The following is a 17,898-nucleotide window of genomic DNA, read 5'->3' as shown; positions in this document are numbered from 1 at the left end:
CCAACCAGATGCATACAAGAAGCTAACAGGATAAAACATGAGCTATTCCCATTGGAATAACACCTGACAGTTTTCTCCTTTGTAAAATGGGGATAATAATCACTATGTTTCATACCTTACAGTGAATGTTTTGACAAATATACTTTATAAGCTTTAAAGATTATAGAAATCAGAGTTATGACTGTCAGTTTTATTCCTCTGATTAGATTCTCAATATCATCCTTGGTATCCCCAGCATGCCACTTGTATCAACAAGACCCAATGTGCCTAGGATAATGGACTTGCTTCTGTGAGTTGAGAAAAAATACTTCTGTGACCCTCTGGAGATCTGTGATAGTAACAAGGTTATCCCTTAGTTCTAGAGTTGGGAACAGCAAAGAGGGAGCAGCTGAGTGAGGGGAAATGAGGTGCAAGTAACCACAACAAGGGGTTGCTTTTTGAAGAGAGGGAAAGTGGAAGAGGCAGGAGACCAGAGTGAAGAAAAGAGAGAAAGAGAAGAAGCAGCAGAAGGGTGACCTGATGGTTATGGGGTCAGGATGCTGATGGACCTCAGTGACAGCCAGGAACCTATGAAAGTCTAGGATCTCATACTGCTATTCTATTAACTTGCTGTGGTTACCTCAGTTCTATCATTGCCTCAGTTTCCCCATTCAGCAAGGTGATTGAAGAGATAATTCTAATAGATTTCTGATGTCACCAGTTTGGATATTCCCATCAATAAAACAGCTCACAACCCTTTGGTGCTTCCCCACCCCCCCGAGGACTTTCTTGTACAAATTCTATTCTTGAATTTGACCTACACAAACTTGTGGTTCTCCTCAAGGTGCTTGAGGCCTTCCTCATTTTCTCCTGAAAAGGAGGAGACTCATGGAGCACTCTTACTGTTTACCTGCCATCTTTTCACCCTTACTAGCTGTGTGACCTTGGACAAGTCACCTCATCTCTGCTTGCCTCTGTTTCCTCAACTATAAAATAAAGAACATAATAGCATCTACCTTGAAGTGTTGTTATAAGGATCAAATGAAATAATATTTCTTACAAGTATCTGGTACCTAATAGGTTCTATATAAATGCTTAATCCCCCCACCTCCATCCACCATCATACAGCACTCTATTTGTTTTTATCTGATATTCAGGAATGAGGAGGAGTGTGCTTCAGGCAGGAGGGACAGTCTGGATAAATGCATATAGGTCAGAGATGATAAAAAGAGAAAGAGAAGCAGGATTTCCCAACTATGACTCATGGCAAAATGCTTTGCCTACTCTATAAAACATTATTTTTTTAAAATGTTTAAGATACAGTCATTTGAAATCATAGAGCTGCTTAGAGAACTGAGAGGTTAAATGATTTGTCAGGGGTAGGACTTGAGACTGGGCCTTTTGGATCCAAGGTCAACTCTCTGTCCAACACAAAATCCTTGCCTCTCTAAGAGAATTAGTGAAATTTTTAAAAATCCAAAGAAAATGAGGTCCAAAGAACTTGTGCTTGAGGTATCGGTGAACACAATGGATAAAACACTGGACCCAGATTCAGAAAGACCTGAGTACAAATCCAACCCCAGATGTTGTATGACCATGGGCAACTCATTTAACATCTGGTAATCTCAGTTTTATGAACTGTAAAATAGAGATAATAACACACCTGATTCCAGGTTGTTATGAGGATCAAATAAAATAATATTTGTAAAGTTCTTTACAAACCCAAAAGCACTCTGTAAATGCTCTAGTTATAATTATAATTTTTACCTATAGGCAAGTTATAAGTAGCTGCTGAAGAAAGTCACGTTATCACCTGGAAAAGAGCATTGACTCAAGAGTCAGAGGAGAGAGAATAAAATTCCATCTTTTGATACTTTAATGCCTGTGTGATCCTGAAACAGTCCTGGAACACATCCCCACTATGGATTTCCCTTTATTTATTCTTTATTTGGGATGGTCCTCCAGTTCAAAACATGAGATCTTATACCCTGGATCAAATTTTTGTTACCTAATTTTACCTGGATCAATGTCCCCACAAGACAATAATACTTTTACTCTGTGTGTATCTAGCTCTCTCTGATTTTCTTTTTCTCTTCATCTCTCTGTCTCTCTTACTCCATCTCTGTCTCTGTCTCTCTCCATCTCTATCTCTGTCTTTCTGTCTCTCTTTCTTTCTCTTGATTGACTTTAACTTTCCTGTAGCTCAGAACTCCAGTGCTCAAGGAATATACCTCATTCTCCCTCTCAAGAAGCAGGGATAACAGAGCATCCTACCTGGTTAATCCTTTTGATCGGCGACAAGTTCATGTCTGTAATATTTCTGAAGATTCTAACCTTCTAAAGTGGTTGTTCAAAACTTTACCCTGTCTCCTTAAAACCCTGATGGCCATGACTCTCTGACCACTTGGGTCTTAGCAGAGGAGTTGGTCTCCTAGTTTATTGAGAAGATCTAGGCTACCCTTCCAGAAATCCTTCACCTCCTGGACATCATGTATAAAGTCTCAGACTCCTCCTCTTCTATTCTTCTGTTGTTCTTGCCAAGGCTAGTCCTTTTACTTCAACCTTTATCTTATCCTCTCTCATATCTTCAGGAGCTAACCCTAGAGACCACAACCTGACCCTCCCCCTCCCAATCATCAGCTTCTCCTTAGCCATTGGCTCCTCAGATCTTACCCATCTTTAACAATTCCTCTCTTAAGCTCAAGTTACTATCCTAGCTCTTTTCTCCCTTTTACTGTCCTAAAAAGAGTTGTCTGTACTTACCAACAGGAATCTGCCAAATAGAATTGAAAGATGAGGCTTGATACTATCCCTGTACCCGTGCTCTCTATTACCTTTCTGATCTTTTCTTTTTCTTTTTTGGAGAACGAGAAAAAGGGAAAGAAAAATAAGAGCCCTATAATAAATAGCAAACTGCAGTAACATGAAACAAATTCTCACACTGGCCATGTGTAAATATGTAGATTTCATTTTTTTCTTTTCTTTTCTTTTGTTGCAGATATTAGTTTATGTCTAAAAGATATTGGTGGCTTTACGATTCCAGATTGTGTTCCAGAGGGAAATGACCACTGCACCTGTTTCCATGAGATAACAAATACTACTAGGGAGACAACAATCTCAGATAGCACTATGTTGGACGATAATGGTAAATCACTCTGACATTCTTTCTCTAGCCTGGGAACTAATGCAGATCTCTTTCTGCTGAGGTTGAGAGCACAACAGTTTATCCCTGCATGGGCATCCCTCTGTTCAGTGTCCTTTGCCTTCTCACACCTATAACCTTTCCCAGGCCCCTCCCTGGCTCTGGATCTCTCTCTCTTCAGGACTTATTGTCTCTCTCCTTTTCCCTATTCCGTCCATCCCAGCTCAGACCCCCTCAGGAAACTTCATCCAAATGCTTTGGCCACATCTTGGTTCAGGGCTGGGAGGTTCAAATCCCTTCCCAAACTATTACTCAGAAGACGAAACTGAGGCCTCAGGAGTCTGATTTACTGGGTCATGCTACCTTCTGGGACCCAATATTTAGGAGACAAAGGGTGGAGGGATATCTGGAAGGGTATAAATGGTGACTTTTCTCTACCAATGTCCTGCTATGTGTAGTGTTCAAGAGGTCTGAGGCACTGAGAGACTGGGGGCCTTGGAGACTCATTGAGCCAGGGATCGTTCTGGGGGGAAAACTTGAACCCGGATCTTCTAAATTCCGATTCTGTCTCTATTTACTCAGCCACATTCTCTCTTTTATCCAAGAACTTTTCCCTTGCCCCCCACCCCATAACATCAGCCATTTCATTTCTTTCCCTTATGTCCTTTCTTTCTCCCAACCTCGTCTGCTCCTTCCTAGGTAGAACTCCCTCTTGGCTCAGTCTCACAAGAACCAGCAGAGGTGGAAGTGATCCAAAAATCCTTGTGGACTAAATGACTGAGGGAGATATTGTAGCTATTTTGGATTCTCTGTTGAAGAGATTGAGATTCAAGAAGGTCCAGAAGCCTGTCTCTGTAGGCCACTCCCTCCTGGGTGCCAGTTCTCTACTCATGCCAAGCCTCCATTCTCCACCAACTTTCAAGGAGATCAGCCCCCTCCCTCTGGTTTCCATCTGCCATATTTCTCATTCCCAACAATGTAGATCTTTAGGAATGGGAGATGAAATTATTCTTAGAGGAATATGTAGTAGAAGTTGACTCTGGAAAGGAATTGTGAAGATTTTATGTAGAACTTTGCCTCAAAAATAACCTTTGGAGGAGGAGACACCAAAGAAATTAAATATCTAAGGTCAGGTTTTCTGGACCTCAGTTTCCCCATTTGGCCACTACATATCCTTACCTCTCTAAGAGCACTTCTGCCCAAATAACTTGGGCAGGAAGTGGTTAGTAGGCATAATGGATAGAGATTGGACCTAGAGTTAGAAAGACTTGGGTTCAAATATAACCTCAATTGCTGTGTGACCCTGAGCATGTCACTTAACTTCTTCCTCCTTCGATTTCTTAAACCAGGGCTGTCCAAATTACAATCTGCAGTCACATGTGGCCTGCAGCGTGATTTTATGCAGCCCACGTGGGTTTTAGTTTTCACGAGTGAAAAATAAAATAATAATTTGCATGGAATGCATAGTAGATTATTTTAATTCCATCACTAATAAATAATCTCGTTGATGTTAATTTTCTTTGGTGTTTTTAAGCAAGTATTATGGATGGAACATATCACACAGAATTTTCAATCGATCTCTGGGATGCGTTCCGTCTATAAGATGCAGACTAGTCAGTATGCACCTACCTTTATACTTTACTGTTGCTTTGTGGTTTTTTTGTTTGCTTTCGTACTTTGAGTCTTCACCTGTCATATTAATGATGTGCTTTCCCCCACTTTCTAAGAAGTTAAAAGTACCATGACTTTTCATAGTGCTTGCTAAACCTAAGGTAAAACTACAAATTAACTATTTTATTAGTGTACTGTATTTTTTATTCTAGGTGCAGACCTCAAATAAACATTCTATTTTAATGCGGTCCTAAGATTACCTAAGGTTGAACAGCCCTGTCTTAAACTATAAAATGGGGACAAAAACTGTACCTAACTCCCAAGTTGTGAGGATCATGTCAGATATTATTTGTAAATTCTTTATAAACCCTAAAGTATTCTGCAAATGCTCTAACTATAATTATCTATAGAAAGGTTATAGGTAGCTGCCAAAGAAAGTCACATAATCTCTGGGAGACCAGGGAGGACAAAGGAAAGAGCACAGGTTCTGGATTTAGAGAAATTAAAATCAATCCCACCTTTAACACTTACTGGCTGTGGGATCCTGGACCAGTCACTTCCCACTATGCTTTATTTAGGATGGTGCCTCCAACTCTAAAGATTTACATCTCATATCCTGGATTAAATTCCTGTTGCCTGATTTTAACTCAGATTTCCCTGTTGGTCATTAATCCTTTTATTGTCTCCAACTCAGCCTCTCACTCAAGTGGCAAGGATTACAGGGCATCCAACCTAACCCTTTTATTTGTCCATAAATTCATCTCTAAACAAAAATTGCAACAGAACAGTGTTCCTTCTGGGACACTAGGGAAGATTTGAAGAAAGATCCCCAGGACCAAGGTTCTGGTGGCTGAGTGAAGCACAAACATCCCCAGGTTAACTCTCTGAAGATGTGAGCCCTAGGGGCAGCCAAGGTGGGAAGTAATCACCCTCTCACTCACATGAATTTTTACCTGTCTAGTGTCTGAGTAGGGTAAGAGAGAGAGAGAGAACCTTTGCTGATAAAGGACATCAGGCCTAGATGGGCAGGCAAGACACAATCCAGGGCAGGAGGGAAACAGCACAGCCCTGGCATGTGCAGAGGCAGTTGCACCAGATGCTTACAAGAGAACTGAGTTCCTGGTCTTGGTCCCAGGCCAGAGGGGAGAACTGAAGAGTATAGCCACTGGATGGCCCTCGGGAAATAAGATCAATTCCAGTACAGTGGGCTGAGAGATCCCAGCTGTGACTTGAAGGGGGAAAGGAGTGAAGATGTTGGGCTCAGGACAAAGCTCCTGAGGTCGGAGACACTCCACCACATAGACCACAGGACTAGAACTGAATATAAGAAAAAGCTACTAAAAATAAATTTTTGAATAGCCCAAGGAGAAAGAACTCAACTATAGACAGGTACTTTGGGAATAGAGAAGACCAGGGCTCACTTTCAGAAGATGCTGAAAAAAAAAATCTTTCCTACCTGGTCAAAAAGAATTCATTGATGAACTCAAAAAAAAAAAAGTTTAAAAAACAAAGAAGAGACATTGAAGAAAAATTTAAAAAGAAAATAAATACAATTCAAGAGAACAAGAAAATTATGAAAAGAAAGTAAACCAACTGGAAAAGGACATCCAGAATCTCAAGGAAGAAAATGACTCTGAAACTTAGAACAAGGGGAACTCACAGAAGTTATAAGAGATTAAGAAATACTAAAACAAAACATAAAGAATGAAAAATAGAAGAGAAGGTGAAATATATGACAAAAAAACCAACAGATTTGGAAAATAAATCAAGAAGAAAAAACATAAGAATAATGAGACTACTTGAAAGCTATGATAAAAAAACAAAGTTTATACAATAATATAAAAAATAATTAAAGAAAAATGTTCTGAAGTGTTAGAATAAGAGGGAAAAGTAGAAATAAAGAAAGATTCACTGATTATCACCTGATAGGGATCCTAGGAGGAAAATTTACAGGAATATCAAAGCCAAATTCCAAAATTCCTGGGTTAAGGAGAAAATATTAAGAGCAACAAGAAAAAAATTTCAAATATGACAATCACAATTAGATTTACACAAGATCTAGCAGCAGATCTGCAGGCTTGGAATACAACATATCGAAGACCAAAAGAACTGGAATTGCAGTCAAAAAATATCATACCCAGCAGAGTTAAGCATAATCTGAATAAAAAAAACTGAACTTCAATGAATTGCCAGACTTTCAGGATTTTGTTGTAAAAAGACCTACACTTAATAGAAAAATTTAAATATAAGAACAAAGAAAAATATAAGATAAATATCAAAGATTAATTATAAGGGACTCAATAAAGACAAATTGTTGCTATCTATATGTGGAAATGTAAATTATGTGTCCAACATTCTAATTAGTAATTAGGTAGTTAGAAGAAAAGATGGAGGTAGAGCTGATTAGGATGGGATTCTTATAAGTAAAATAGTCTAGGAAAAGATTTTTTTTAAAGTTACCATCTGGGGCAGCTATGTAGTGCAGTGGATAGAGCACTGACCCTGGAGTCAGGAGGACCTGAGTTCAAATCCAGCCTCAGACACTTAATAAATACCTAGCTGTGTGATCTTGGGCAAAACACTTAACCCAATTGCCTTGAAAACAAAAAAACAAAAAAAGTTATCATCTTATACAAATGAGGTGTAGGAATAAGAATTGATTCAGAGTAATTAGATGGGGAAACTTGTTCTGGAAACCTACTCCCATCAGGAATGGATTATGGAGGGAATTTCACAGATACATATATAAGGCTATAAAAGTCTTCTAAATTCAAAAAGAAATAAGAGGAGGAGATAAAAAGAGTCATGAGTTAGAAGGTTAGGGAACAGGATAAGAGGTTATATAGAAAGATATGTAAATTAATGAGAAAGGGAGATAGAAAGACATGTAAGGAGGGATTCTTTGAAGGGCAATTCCAGTTGGTTAAGGAATAGGAGGGCAAGGTAGCATGTAGAAGTAGAGTAGAGGATATGAGATACATACAGACCAAATATGTATTTGGATGTGTGTGTATGCATATACATAAATATCTATATAGATATATGTATATGTTATGTGAGTATGTATTTAAGTATGTTATATAGATAGATAAATATACATGTCTATCTATATAGATAGATATGTAGATATAGATACAGCTCTATCTATATAGAGAGATATGTAGATATAGATAGATAGATAGATAGATAGATAGATAGATAGATAGATAGATAGATAGATGATAGATAGATACAGCTCTGTACTTAATTGTAGCTATCCTGGGGAAGATAGGAAAAAAAATTAGTAAACAGTACAAAAGAAAGAACAGAAGAAAAGCTATAAGGAAGTAAAGATGGACAATTTTGAACACAATGTTTAATATTTATTATATAGACTTTATTGAAATCAAAATTTATTTTTATACTATGAATTCTTTCATGTGCATATGACTGATTTTTTCTTATTTTGTAAAATTAAAAAATAGACTAAAAAAAGAATTCAGGTCCATAGTCACAACATAAGATTTTTTTAAAAAAAGAAAGAAAAGGGGAAAAAAGAGTTGTCCCTACTTCTATGCCAACCAGAAACTCACTGATAAAATTCAGAGATGAGTCTTGATGCTGTCCTTGAACCCATCTTCTTCCATTATCTTACTGATCTTTTCTTTTCTTCCCTTTTCTTTTCTTTTTTTAAATCAACAAACAATTCTTTCATCTTCCTCTTCCAAAACTTGGAAAAGAAAAAGAAAAAAGGAAGCCCCTATAACAAATACCACACTGGAGTCAGATAAAGCAAATTTCCACATTGTCCATCTGCAACTATGCTTCATTTATTTTTCTTTTCTTTTCTTATCTTGCAGATATTATTGAATGTGAACTACTTTTGGGTGTCTCTTGTGATAAGTTTGCAGATTGTTTTAAAACAACGGGAAGTTACCATTGCAACTGTATTCCTGCGATTATACTTTCTTCTGAGAAGGAAGTATTCCCAACTAGTCATATTATCAATTGCAAAGGTAAACACCTCTCTGGCATTTTTGGTTAGCCTGGGATTCATTAAAGAACCCTTTCTGCTGAGGCTGATAGCAGAGCAGTCCTTCCCTGCATAATCATCTCTATCCAGTGTATTAACTTTAATTTCCTTAAACTAGAAATGAAATAACAAAGTTAGTTTAATAAATGAAGTTTAATTCTCTAGGATCTCACCAAAGACATGGGTGGATGGCATTCTTGCGAACACCAAGAATACAAAATTGGGGTGGGGGAGGCAATTCATATAGAATGAACACAGAATCATAAAACTTTTGGTGGATAACCAACCATTTGTATGTCATTGATTACTTTGATGATTATCTAACCCATCCATAATATCTGTTTCTGTGTCAAAATTGACAAGATCCAATTTGCCCCAGGATTGCTGTCTCCTCTTTACCAAAGTGTCAAAAAAAGATAAGAATTCATATTTTGTCTAGATAACTAGAGTGGTTTTCTTGTCTTCTTAGGATGGCCTTTCATCTGGTTGTTATTCAAACTTGGAAATCAACTTTGAGATGCAAATTAGGAAAGGTCTGCATTTCACAGACAGAGCTTTTCCCTCAAATTTATCTCAAAGAACAGAGTCTGTGGGGATGGCAGGGGGGTGGGGGGCAGAGAGGTAGCAGAGGTAAACCTCCTGAAATTTATAATCCTCCATTAGAGGCTGATAGAACAACTTTTGACCAGAACTATAGAGATCAAGAAATGTTAATAAACTTTTAAAGGATATTAGATTAGGCACCTCATCTAAGTGCTTTGGCCAGACATTGGCTCAGGACTGGGAGGTACAAATCTCTTTCTTTTTTAAAAATTTTATTTATTTAAGACACTGGGGTTAAGACTGACTTGCCCAAGGTCACACAACTAGATAATTATTAAGTGTCTGAGGTTACATTTGAACTCAAATCCTCCTGACTCCAGGGCTGGTGCTCTATTCACTGCATCACCTAGCTGCCCCCATCCAAATGTCTTTCAAAACTGCTACCCAGAGGGCAGCTATAGGTGACCCAGTGGATAGTGCAGCAGCCCTGGAGTCAGGAAGAACTGAGTTCATATGTGGCCTAAGGCACTTAATAATTACCTAGCTGTATGACCTTGGGCAAGTCACTTAACCCCATTGTCTTACCAAAAAAAAAAAAAAACTGTTACCCAGAAGAAGGAATTGAGGCCACAACAGTCTGACCTGCCTGACCATTCTGCCCCCTGGGACCCAATATTTAGGAGACAGAGGGAGGAGCAATATTTTGGAGAGGACTAAACCAGTGATTTCTCTCTATTAATGCCCTGCTATTTGTAGTCTTAGAGAGAAGGTCTGAGTTACTGAGGGGATGGGACCTTGGAGACTCATTGAGCTAGGATGAGTCTGAGAGGGAACTTGAATCCAGATCTTCTGAACTTTGAGTGGGTCTCTCTACTGGCACATTCCTTCTCATCCAATAATCTTTACTTTCCTCCTGCCTGCTATGACAAGGGCCATTCATTTTTTTTTCTTCTGTCCTTTCTTTCTCCCCCCATCCCCATCTACTCCATCCTGAGTAGGACTCCCTCTTGGCTCAGCCTCACAGGGACCATCAGTGGGGCTCCTGGCCAACAGGGAGAAGGCCTTATCAAAATTAAGCGCTGGATTTCATAGCTCCTAGGATGACAAACTACTCCCTTCTCTCTGATTTTACCTCCCTTTTGTACCACATGTATCTTGTCTGGACACAGTGGTATACATTTTGTCTCCCCATGAAACAGTGAGCATGTCTTCCAATGTAGAGACTGAGCTGTTGCACTTCTTTGTACCTGCAATGTGCCTAGCCCAGAGCCTGCCATAGGAAGTGCTCCATAAATGCTTGTGGACTGAATGACTGAGGGAGATACTATAGCTATTTGTGATCCTACAATGAAGAAAGTGAGGATGCTGGAGAAGTCTGCCTCTGTGGTCCCTCCCTCCCTGTGTGCCAGGGCCCCACTCATGCCAAACCTCTATTCTCCACCAGCTGTGAGACCAGGCCCACTCCCTCTAGTTTCCATATGCCATATTTCTCTTTCCCAACTACATAGATTTTTAGGAATGGGAGATAAAATGAGTCCATTTCTTGGAGGAAATTTAGTGGAAGCTGATTCTGGAAAGGAGCTGTGAACTCCAAGGTCAGGCTCTCTGGGTCTCAGTTTCCCCATTTGGCCACCACAATATCCTTGTCTTGCTAGGAGCACTAGTGAAATGCTTAAAATCAAAAGAAAGTGAAGCACAAAGAGCTTGTGCTTGAGATAGCTAATGGGCACAGTGAATGGAATCAGAAAGTTCTGGGTTCAAACATAGCTTCAAATGTAGTATTGACCTTGGGCATGCACCTTAACTTCTACTTCACCTTGTTTCAAATAGGGATAAGATAATATTTGTGAAGCACGTTATGTACCCTAAAGTACTATATAAATGCTAGCTATAATTTTTATCCATAGGTGGATAGTAAGTAGCCACTGAAGAAAATCATGTTATCTCTTGGAGACCAGGGTGCAGGACAATGGAATGGGCATTGGCTCCAGAGTCAGAGGAAAAAAGATCAAATCCCATTTTTTATATTTACTGGTTGTATGACAATGGATCAGTCACTTCTCACCAAATAAAGGACTTTCCTCCATTTGGGATGGTCCCTCTGCTCTAATCATATGATCTCATATCCCGAATCAAATTTCTGTTTTCTGATTTTAACAGGATTTTCCCCTGCTAGACAATAATCCTTTTATTTATTTATTTTATTTGTCTGTCTGGCTGTCTCTTTCCACTCCCAACCCCACCCCAATCTGACCAGGCTGGAAGTGCACTCCTGGTCTCAATGCCACTGATTTATTGGCAAGAAAGTTCTATCCTATTCCATTTCCAACCTGGATCAATTTTCCCATCCTTAAGCAGTCTATTAGTTTCTCCCTCCTAGGAACTCACTTTATTGATGCCAGACTTAGAGTGAACACTCCATTAACTACTCCTATAGCTCAGAACTTGTGACTCAAGGAGTTCACCTCAGTCTTTCTCTCAGATGGCAGGATTACAGAGCATCCTCCCTGGATAATCCTTTTATTTTATACAGTTTCATCTCTGTAATAATTTTGAAGCTTCTCACCTTCTAATGTGGTCATTCACAACCTTGCCCTGTCTTCTTAAAATCCTAATGACCATGACTCCCTGATCCCTGGGATCTAAGAAAAGGACCCAGCCTCCTATCCTACTGAGAATATCCAGGCTGCCCTTTCCAGAGTTCCTTCACCTCCTTGACATCATCTGTCGGTTTCTAGACCCATCCTCTTCTCCTGTTCCTCTGTTCCTTGCCAAGGCCATTCCCTTTGTTGCTGGGGTATTTGGGGAGGGGAAATTCAAGATGGACAGTTGTGGTTCTTTAGGTGATGATATCACTGAATTTTCTGACTCAGGGAGGTAAGAAAGACCCAGACTTTAATTTAAAGACTGAACAGTTTACAAGTTACTATAAAAAGTTCAAAAATTAGGTTCTTTAGAGAAGCAGTGAGATAGTGAGTTTCAGTATTGCTATGACCTAAAAGGAATCAAAAACTCCTAACTGAAAAATGAATTTCTCTTAAAGAAAGTAATTTTCAAAATAGACTAAAGGTGATACTTCTGACATACTTAGTGGACTTAAAATCCTTTTTTAAAAAAACAAAACAAAACATGAGATAGTTATAATAAAGAATCACATCTTGATATCACAAAAATATTTACCATATGCTTAAATACCTTCTTGATGCAGAGAAAAGATGAAGAGAATTGTGAATGTAACAGAAAGAAATTAGGTAGAGATATAAATTGACTACCACCTATTCTCAAGATGTAAATTGACTACCATGGTAAGGATATAGAGAACTACGAATGTAGCAGAAACAAAATTTGTAATCTTAAAGGCTGCTCAAATTGGGTGGAGATGCCTATTCTTGATCTACTTTTGATTCATTGTTTAATGTAAAATTTGTATCCTGATCTCCTTAGGCTTTACTTTCTACCTAATTCAGGTCCAGCAGGAGAAAGGGAATTCACTTTTTGCCCTCTGGATGAGAGTCAAGACATAAAAACCTGGGTTGGGCTCCAGCTCAAGGCACAGCCTTCTCTACCAACCTGTGGCCTAGTCAGTGCTGCTTGGCTGTTTCTCTCTCTCTCTCTCTCTCTCTCTTTCTCTCTCTCTCTCTCTCTCTCTCTCTCTCTCTCTCTCTCTCTCTCTCTCTGTCTTTATGTCTGTCTATGTCTCTGTCTCTCTGTCTCTGTCTCTCTCTCCCCCTCTCTATGTCTCTCAGTCTCTTCCCTCCTCCTCCTCCTCCTCCTCCTCCTCCTCCTCCTCCTCCTCCTCCTCCTTTGCTTCTTCCTCTTTGTCATTCTTAAGTGCTATGAATTCCAGCTCTCAATTATGATAAGACCTCTTCCCTCTGGACTGGAGCCCCCACAATGGTCTTTATGAGGATGAGACAAGAGGGAGCCCTACTCAGGATGGAACAGAACTGGATGGGGAAGAAAGAAAGGACACAAGAAAGAAAATGAAATGAGTCATGCCATTGGGAGCAGGTGGAGGTAAAGGCTATTTGATAAGAGAGGGAATGTAACAGAGTGGAGGGAGAGACAAGGCTCGTAGTTCAGAAGATTCAGGTTCAAGTTTCCCCCCAGACCCATTCTGGTTCAATGAGTCTCCAAGGTCTCTTAGCACTTCAGACACCTCTCTCTAGGACTATAGATGGCAGGATATTGGTAAAAAAGAATTGTATAGTACCCTCCAAAATATTCCTCCCCCCTCCATCTCCTAAATATCGGTTCCCAAGAGACAGACTAGGAAGTATTCCATAAACTCTTGTAAGATTGACTGACTAAGGGAGATACTGGAGCTAATTTGGATTCTCTGCTGAAGAGACTAAGGTTCCAGGTGGACCAGAAGACTGCCTCTACTGGCCCCTCTCCATGTGCCAGGTTCCCATCCATGCATCCTTACTTCTCAAAGCCTACTCTCTCCTGAAGCTGCTGACCAGTCCCCTTCCATCTGGTTTCCAGCTGCCTTGTTTCTCTTTCCTAGTAATATAGATGTTTGGAAGTAGGAGATGAAATTAGCTGTGCCAGTCAACTTCTTTACATAACAGACTTTCTGTAGCTCTTCTAGATCCTCTGATGAAGAAACTGAGACTCCAGGAGGTTCAATGCCTGCCTCAAAAGTTGCTCTCCAGAGTTATGGCAGGGTTAGAACCAGGAACCTCTGAGCTGGAAGGAGTTTCTTTGATCAGCACTTGGAACAGACCCTGAAACTTTCTGGTAGAGAGTTTGGTGTGAGGACCAGTTACCTTCAGAATAGGAGCCCTGAACCTTGAGCAAGTCCCTTTCCCTCTCTGAACCTCAGGGTGTTCATCTATACAACTTGCAACCCACCTCCCAAGGTGTGATAAAGAAAGGCTTTGAGGGGCAACTAGATGGCAAAGTGGAGAGAGCACCTGCCCTGGAGTCAGGAAGTTCAAATCCAGCCTCAGACACTTAATAATTACCTAGCTGTGTGGCCTTGGGCAAGTCACTTAACCCCACCCAGATTGCCTTACCAAAAAAATAAATAAATAAATAAGAAAGCCTTTGAAAACTTTAAGGTTTCACAGAAATGGGTGCTGTGGTTATTGGATAATTCCAGTCTGAATTCCCTTTGCCACAGGGAGTTCACCCAGAGGGTCTTACTCCATGATTCTTCTATGACTCAGAGTAAGCACTTGGACCTGTTCTCTGGGCTTCCTTCATTTTCTTCAGATCCTGGATCATTTTTTTTTCTACAAGCATTTCCCTGATGACAGTTTTCCTCCTGTTCTTTAGAACTCCTCATTGGTCATAGAATACAGGGTCTCGCACTACTATGGGTCTCTCTAGTGCCCCCCTTGTAGACTTCAATTATGTTCTATGTCTCACCATCACACTTCAATAACAATAGAAAATTAGTATTGAAAATATACATCTTTATTTTCCAGAAATCATTAGAAGAGATTGGCAATTTCTTGTCCTCCAGCTCCTATCCTCCTCTGTTTAATTTTGAGCCAAATTAACTGTCTCTATATATACTGACTATCCTAATTATAAATAATGATGAACATAGTCTAGATTTTCCCTCCAATAACAGGGCATAATCTGGGCAAGAGTCATTCTTCATCTACTTGGTCTTTCCTCTGTGAAAGGTCAGGCCAAAGTCTTTGAAGTGATTATAAATTGGAGAGAAACATAGAATAATAGAAGCACAGACTTTTCCTTTAAGAAGCTTACAGTTGACTAGAAAAGTTATGACACAAATAAGTAGACTGTGATGAGGACACCATGGCCCCACTCCACACAAAGATCAAAAACTAAGCATGGGCAAATTTGAACAGAATCAGAATTCCTTTGAATTGGAGCAAGAGGGAAAGGATCAGGGAAGAATCCAGGACAATGCAAACTCTTTGGGGACAGGAGGAATGCTATAGGTTTGTCTGTATCTTCAAGTAGACGATCAGTGTTTGTTGAATTGACCTGAATAAAAGAGGATCCTAAGAGGCAAGGGGGAGGCTAGGAGATTCAGCAGGGCTTCCCTGCTCTGAAAAACATTTACACTTTTAAGATGCAGTCATTTAGAAGGACTTAAGCTGCTTAGAGTATTAAGAGGTGAAGTGATTTTCCCAGGATCACCCAGGCAACATGTGTTAGAAGCAGGACTCAAACCCAGGTCTTCTGACCCCAAGTCAGCTCTCTGTCCACCAGAAGATCCTTACTTCTCAAAGAGCACCAATGAAACATTTAAAATCCAAAGAAGGTGAACCCCAAAGACCTTGTGATTTGAGGTAGCTTGTTGTTTGCAATGGTGAGAGAATTGGACCCAAAATTCAACCACAGGTTCATATGGCCCTGGCCAAGTCACTTAGCTTCTGCCTCCCTCAGATTCATAAACTGGAGATAATAACAAGCCCTAACTTACAGGTTGTTGTGAGGATAGAATGAGTTAATAATTGTGAAGCACTTTATATACCCTAAAGTACTATATAAATGCTCTAGCTTTAATTATAATTATTATCCATAAACAGATGGTAAGTAACTGCTGAAAAAAGTCATGCTATCATTGGAAATCCAGGGGGGAAAATGGAAAGAGCCTTGACTCTGGAGAAAGAGGAAGGAGAATAAAATCTCACCATTAATACTTGCTGGCTGTGTGATCCTGGACCAGTTACTTCTCCTTACAGGTTTTCCTTTCTTTAGGAAGGCCTCTTCCTTCATTGTGATCTTACATCTGGTTCAAATTCATGTTGCCTGATTTTTTTTTTTTTAGGGTTTTGCAAGGCAAATGGGGTTAAGTGGCTTACCCAAGGCCACACAGCTAGGTAATTATATTAAGTGTCTGAGACCAGATTTGAACTCAGGTACTCCTGACTCCAGGGTTGGTGCTCTATCCACTGAGCCACCTAGCCACCAGACACATTGCCTGATTTTTAAATGAACTTTTCCTGCCAGATAGTAATCCTTTTATTGTTTCTCTCTCTCTGTCTCTCTGTCTCTCTCTTTCTGTTTGTTTCTCTGTCTCTCTCCCTTTCTCACCAGGCTGTAAGAGCACCACTCCCAGTCCCAATTTCACTACTGCTTTATGGGGATGGAAGAATTTTTACCCCTCCATTTTCAACCTGGCTCAGTTTCCCATCCTAGACAGCCTACTAGCCCACCCTTCCAAGGAACTCACTTTACTGACACCAGACTTACCATAGACACTCTACTGACTTTAACCCTCTTGTAGCTCAGAACTCCAGAGCAAAGAAATCCACTTCAGCCTCCCATTCAAGTGGCAGGGATTACAGGGCATCCTACCTGGTTCATCCTTTAATTTGTCCACAAGTTCATCTCTGTAACACTTCTAAAACTTCTATCTACCCTACTGATTCTCACAACCTTGCCCTGTCTTCTTAAAATGCTCATGGCCAGGGCTTCTAGGTGGTGCACTGGATAGAGCACTGACCCTAGAGTCAGGAGTATCTGAGTTCAAATCCGGCCTCAGACACTTAGCTGTGTGGCCTTGGGCAAGCCACTTAACCCCATTGCCTTGCAAAAAAACTAAAAAAAAATGCTTGTGGCCATGACTCCCTTGAGTCTTAGTAGAGGACCTGGCCTCCTATTCTACTAAGAAGATCTAAGCTGCCCTTCCAAAGGTCTCAATCATGCTTCAGTTTCCAGAACCATTCTTTCCTCCTGTTTCTCTGTTTCTGGAGAAGAGATGATTCTTTTCATTGCCATGGCCAGCTCCTTTACTTGTGCCTGCCAATTTATCCCCTCATGTCTCCAAGAACTGGCCTGGAGACCATAATCTGACCCTTCCCCTTCAAATCAACAGTCTCTCCTTAACCACTGGTCCTCAGATCTTTCCATCCTTAGCAAAGCATCTCTTTACCTCCTCAAGTTACCATCCTTGATCTTTTCTTCCTTTTTACTATCAGAATCCTAAAAAGATTTTTCTAGATGCAAGCATTAATGTCTCAGAAAGAATTCAAAGATGAGGATTAAACTGTCTCTGAACCTATCCCCTTCCATTACTTTATGGATCTCTTTTTTCCCCCTCCCTTTTCCTTTTTTCAATCAACAGGCATTTCTTTCAACTTCATCCCACACTCCTTGGAAAAGAATAGAAAAAAGAAAACCCCTTAACAAATAGCATTCTGGAGTCAGATGAAACAAATTCTCACATTGGTCATGTGCAAATAAGTAGGTTTCATTTCTTTTTTGCTTTTCTTTTCTAATGTAGCCAATGATAATGAATGTGCAGGATCCAATGGTGTCTCTTGTGGTCCGAATGCAGCCTGTGTTAATACATATGGAAGTTACCACTGCAGATGCATCTCTGGATATACCCTTCCTTCTGGGGAGGAGACATTTCCAAATGAGACAATGAACGACTGTCAAGGTAAACCTCTCTCTGGCATTCTCTAGCTAGCTTGGACACCAAAGCAGAGCTCATTCTGCTGAGACTTGAGAGCAGAGGGTCCCTGAAAGGGCCCCTTCTGGCCAGAGGTCTTCATTTGGGCTGACCTCAACTTTCCCCAGGCTCCTCCCTGACTCCAGCTCCCTTTCTTCAAAGTCCTTGGCCTCCTCACTATACAAGTTACCTCTACATCCTGGGAACTCTTCCCTTTTTCCTATT

At 40.1% G+C, this 17,898-nt stretch overlaps 1 protein-coding gene across 3 annotated transcripts in view; it reads left to right on the top strand.

Annotated features, from left to right (window-relative positions):
- The window catches only part of LOC141500466 (adhesion G protein-coupled receptor E3-like), a 79,638-nt gene that overhangs the window by 16,844 nt on the left and 44,896 nt on the right, over nucleotides 1–17,898 (top strand). For 2 of the 3 annotated variants that reach the window (XM_074203645.1, XM_074203644.1), the window contains 3 exons: nucleotides 2,978–3,124; nucleotides 8,572–8,727; nucleotides 17,503–17,661. In XM_074203645.1, the coding sequence (XP_074059746.1) occupies nucleotides 2,978–3,124; nucleotides 8,572–8,727; nucleotides 17,503–17,661 (462 nt within the window). The remainder of the gene's footprint in view (nucleotides 1–2,977; nucleotides 3,125–8,571; nucleotides 8,728–17,502; nucleotides 17,662–17,898) is intronic. The other variant, XM_074203646.1, reaches the window with a different exon arrangement.

The sequence above is a fragment of the Macrotis lagotis genome, chromosome X, assembly GCF_037893015.1.
Source record: "Macrotis lagotis isolate mMagLag1 chromosome X, bilby.v1.9.chrom.fasta, whole genome shotgun sequence".
In the NCBI taxonomy this organism is placed as follows: domain Eukaryota; kingdom Metazoa; phylum Chordata; class Mammalia; order Peramelemorphia; family Peramelidae; genus Macrotis; species Macrotis lagotis.
Note: the sequence above shows the minus strand (reverse complement) of the source record. Positions and strands in the feature narration are given on the sequence as shown.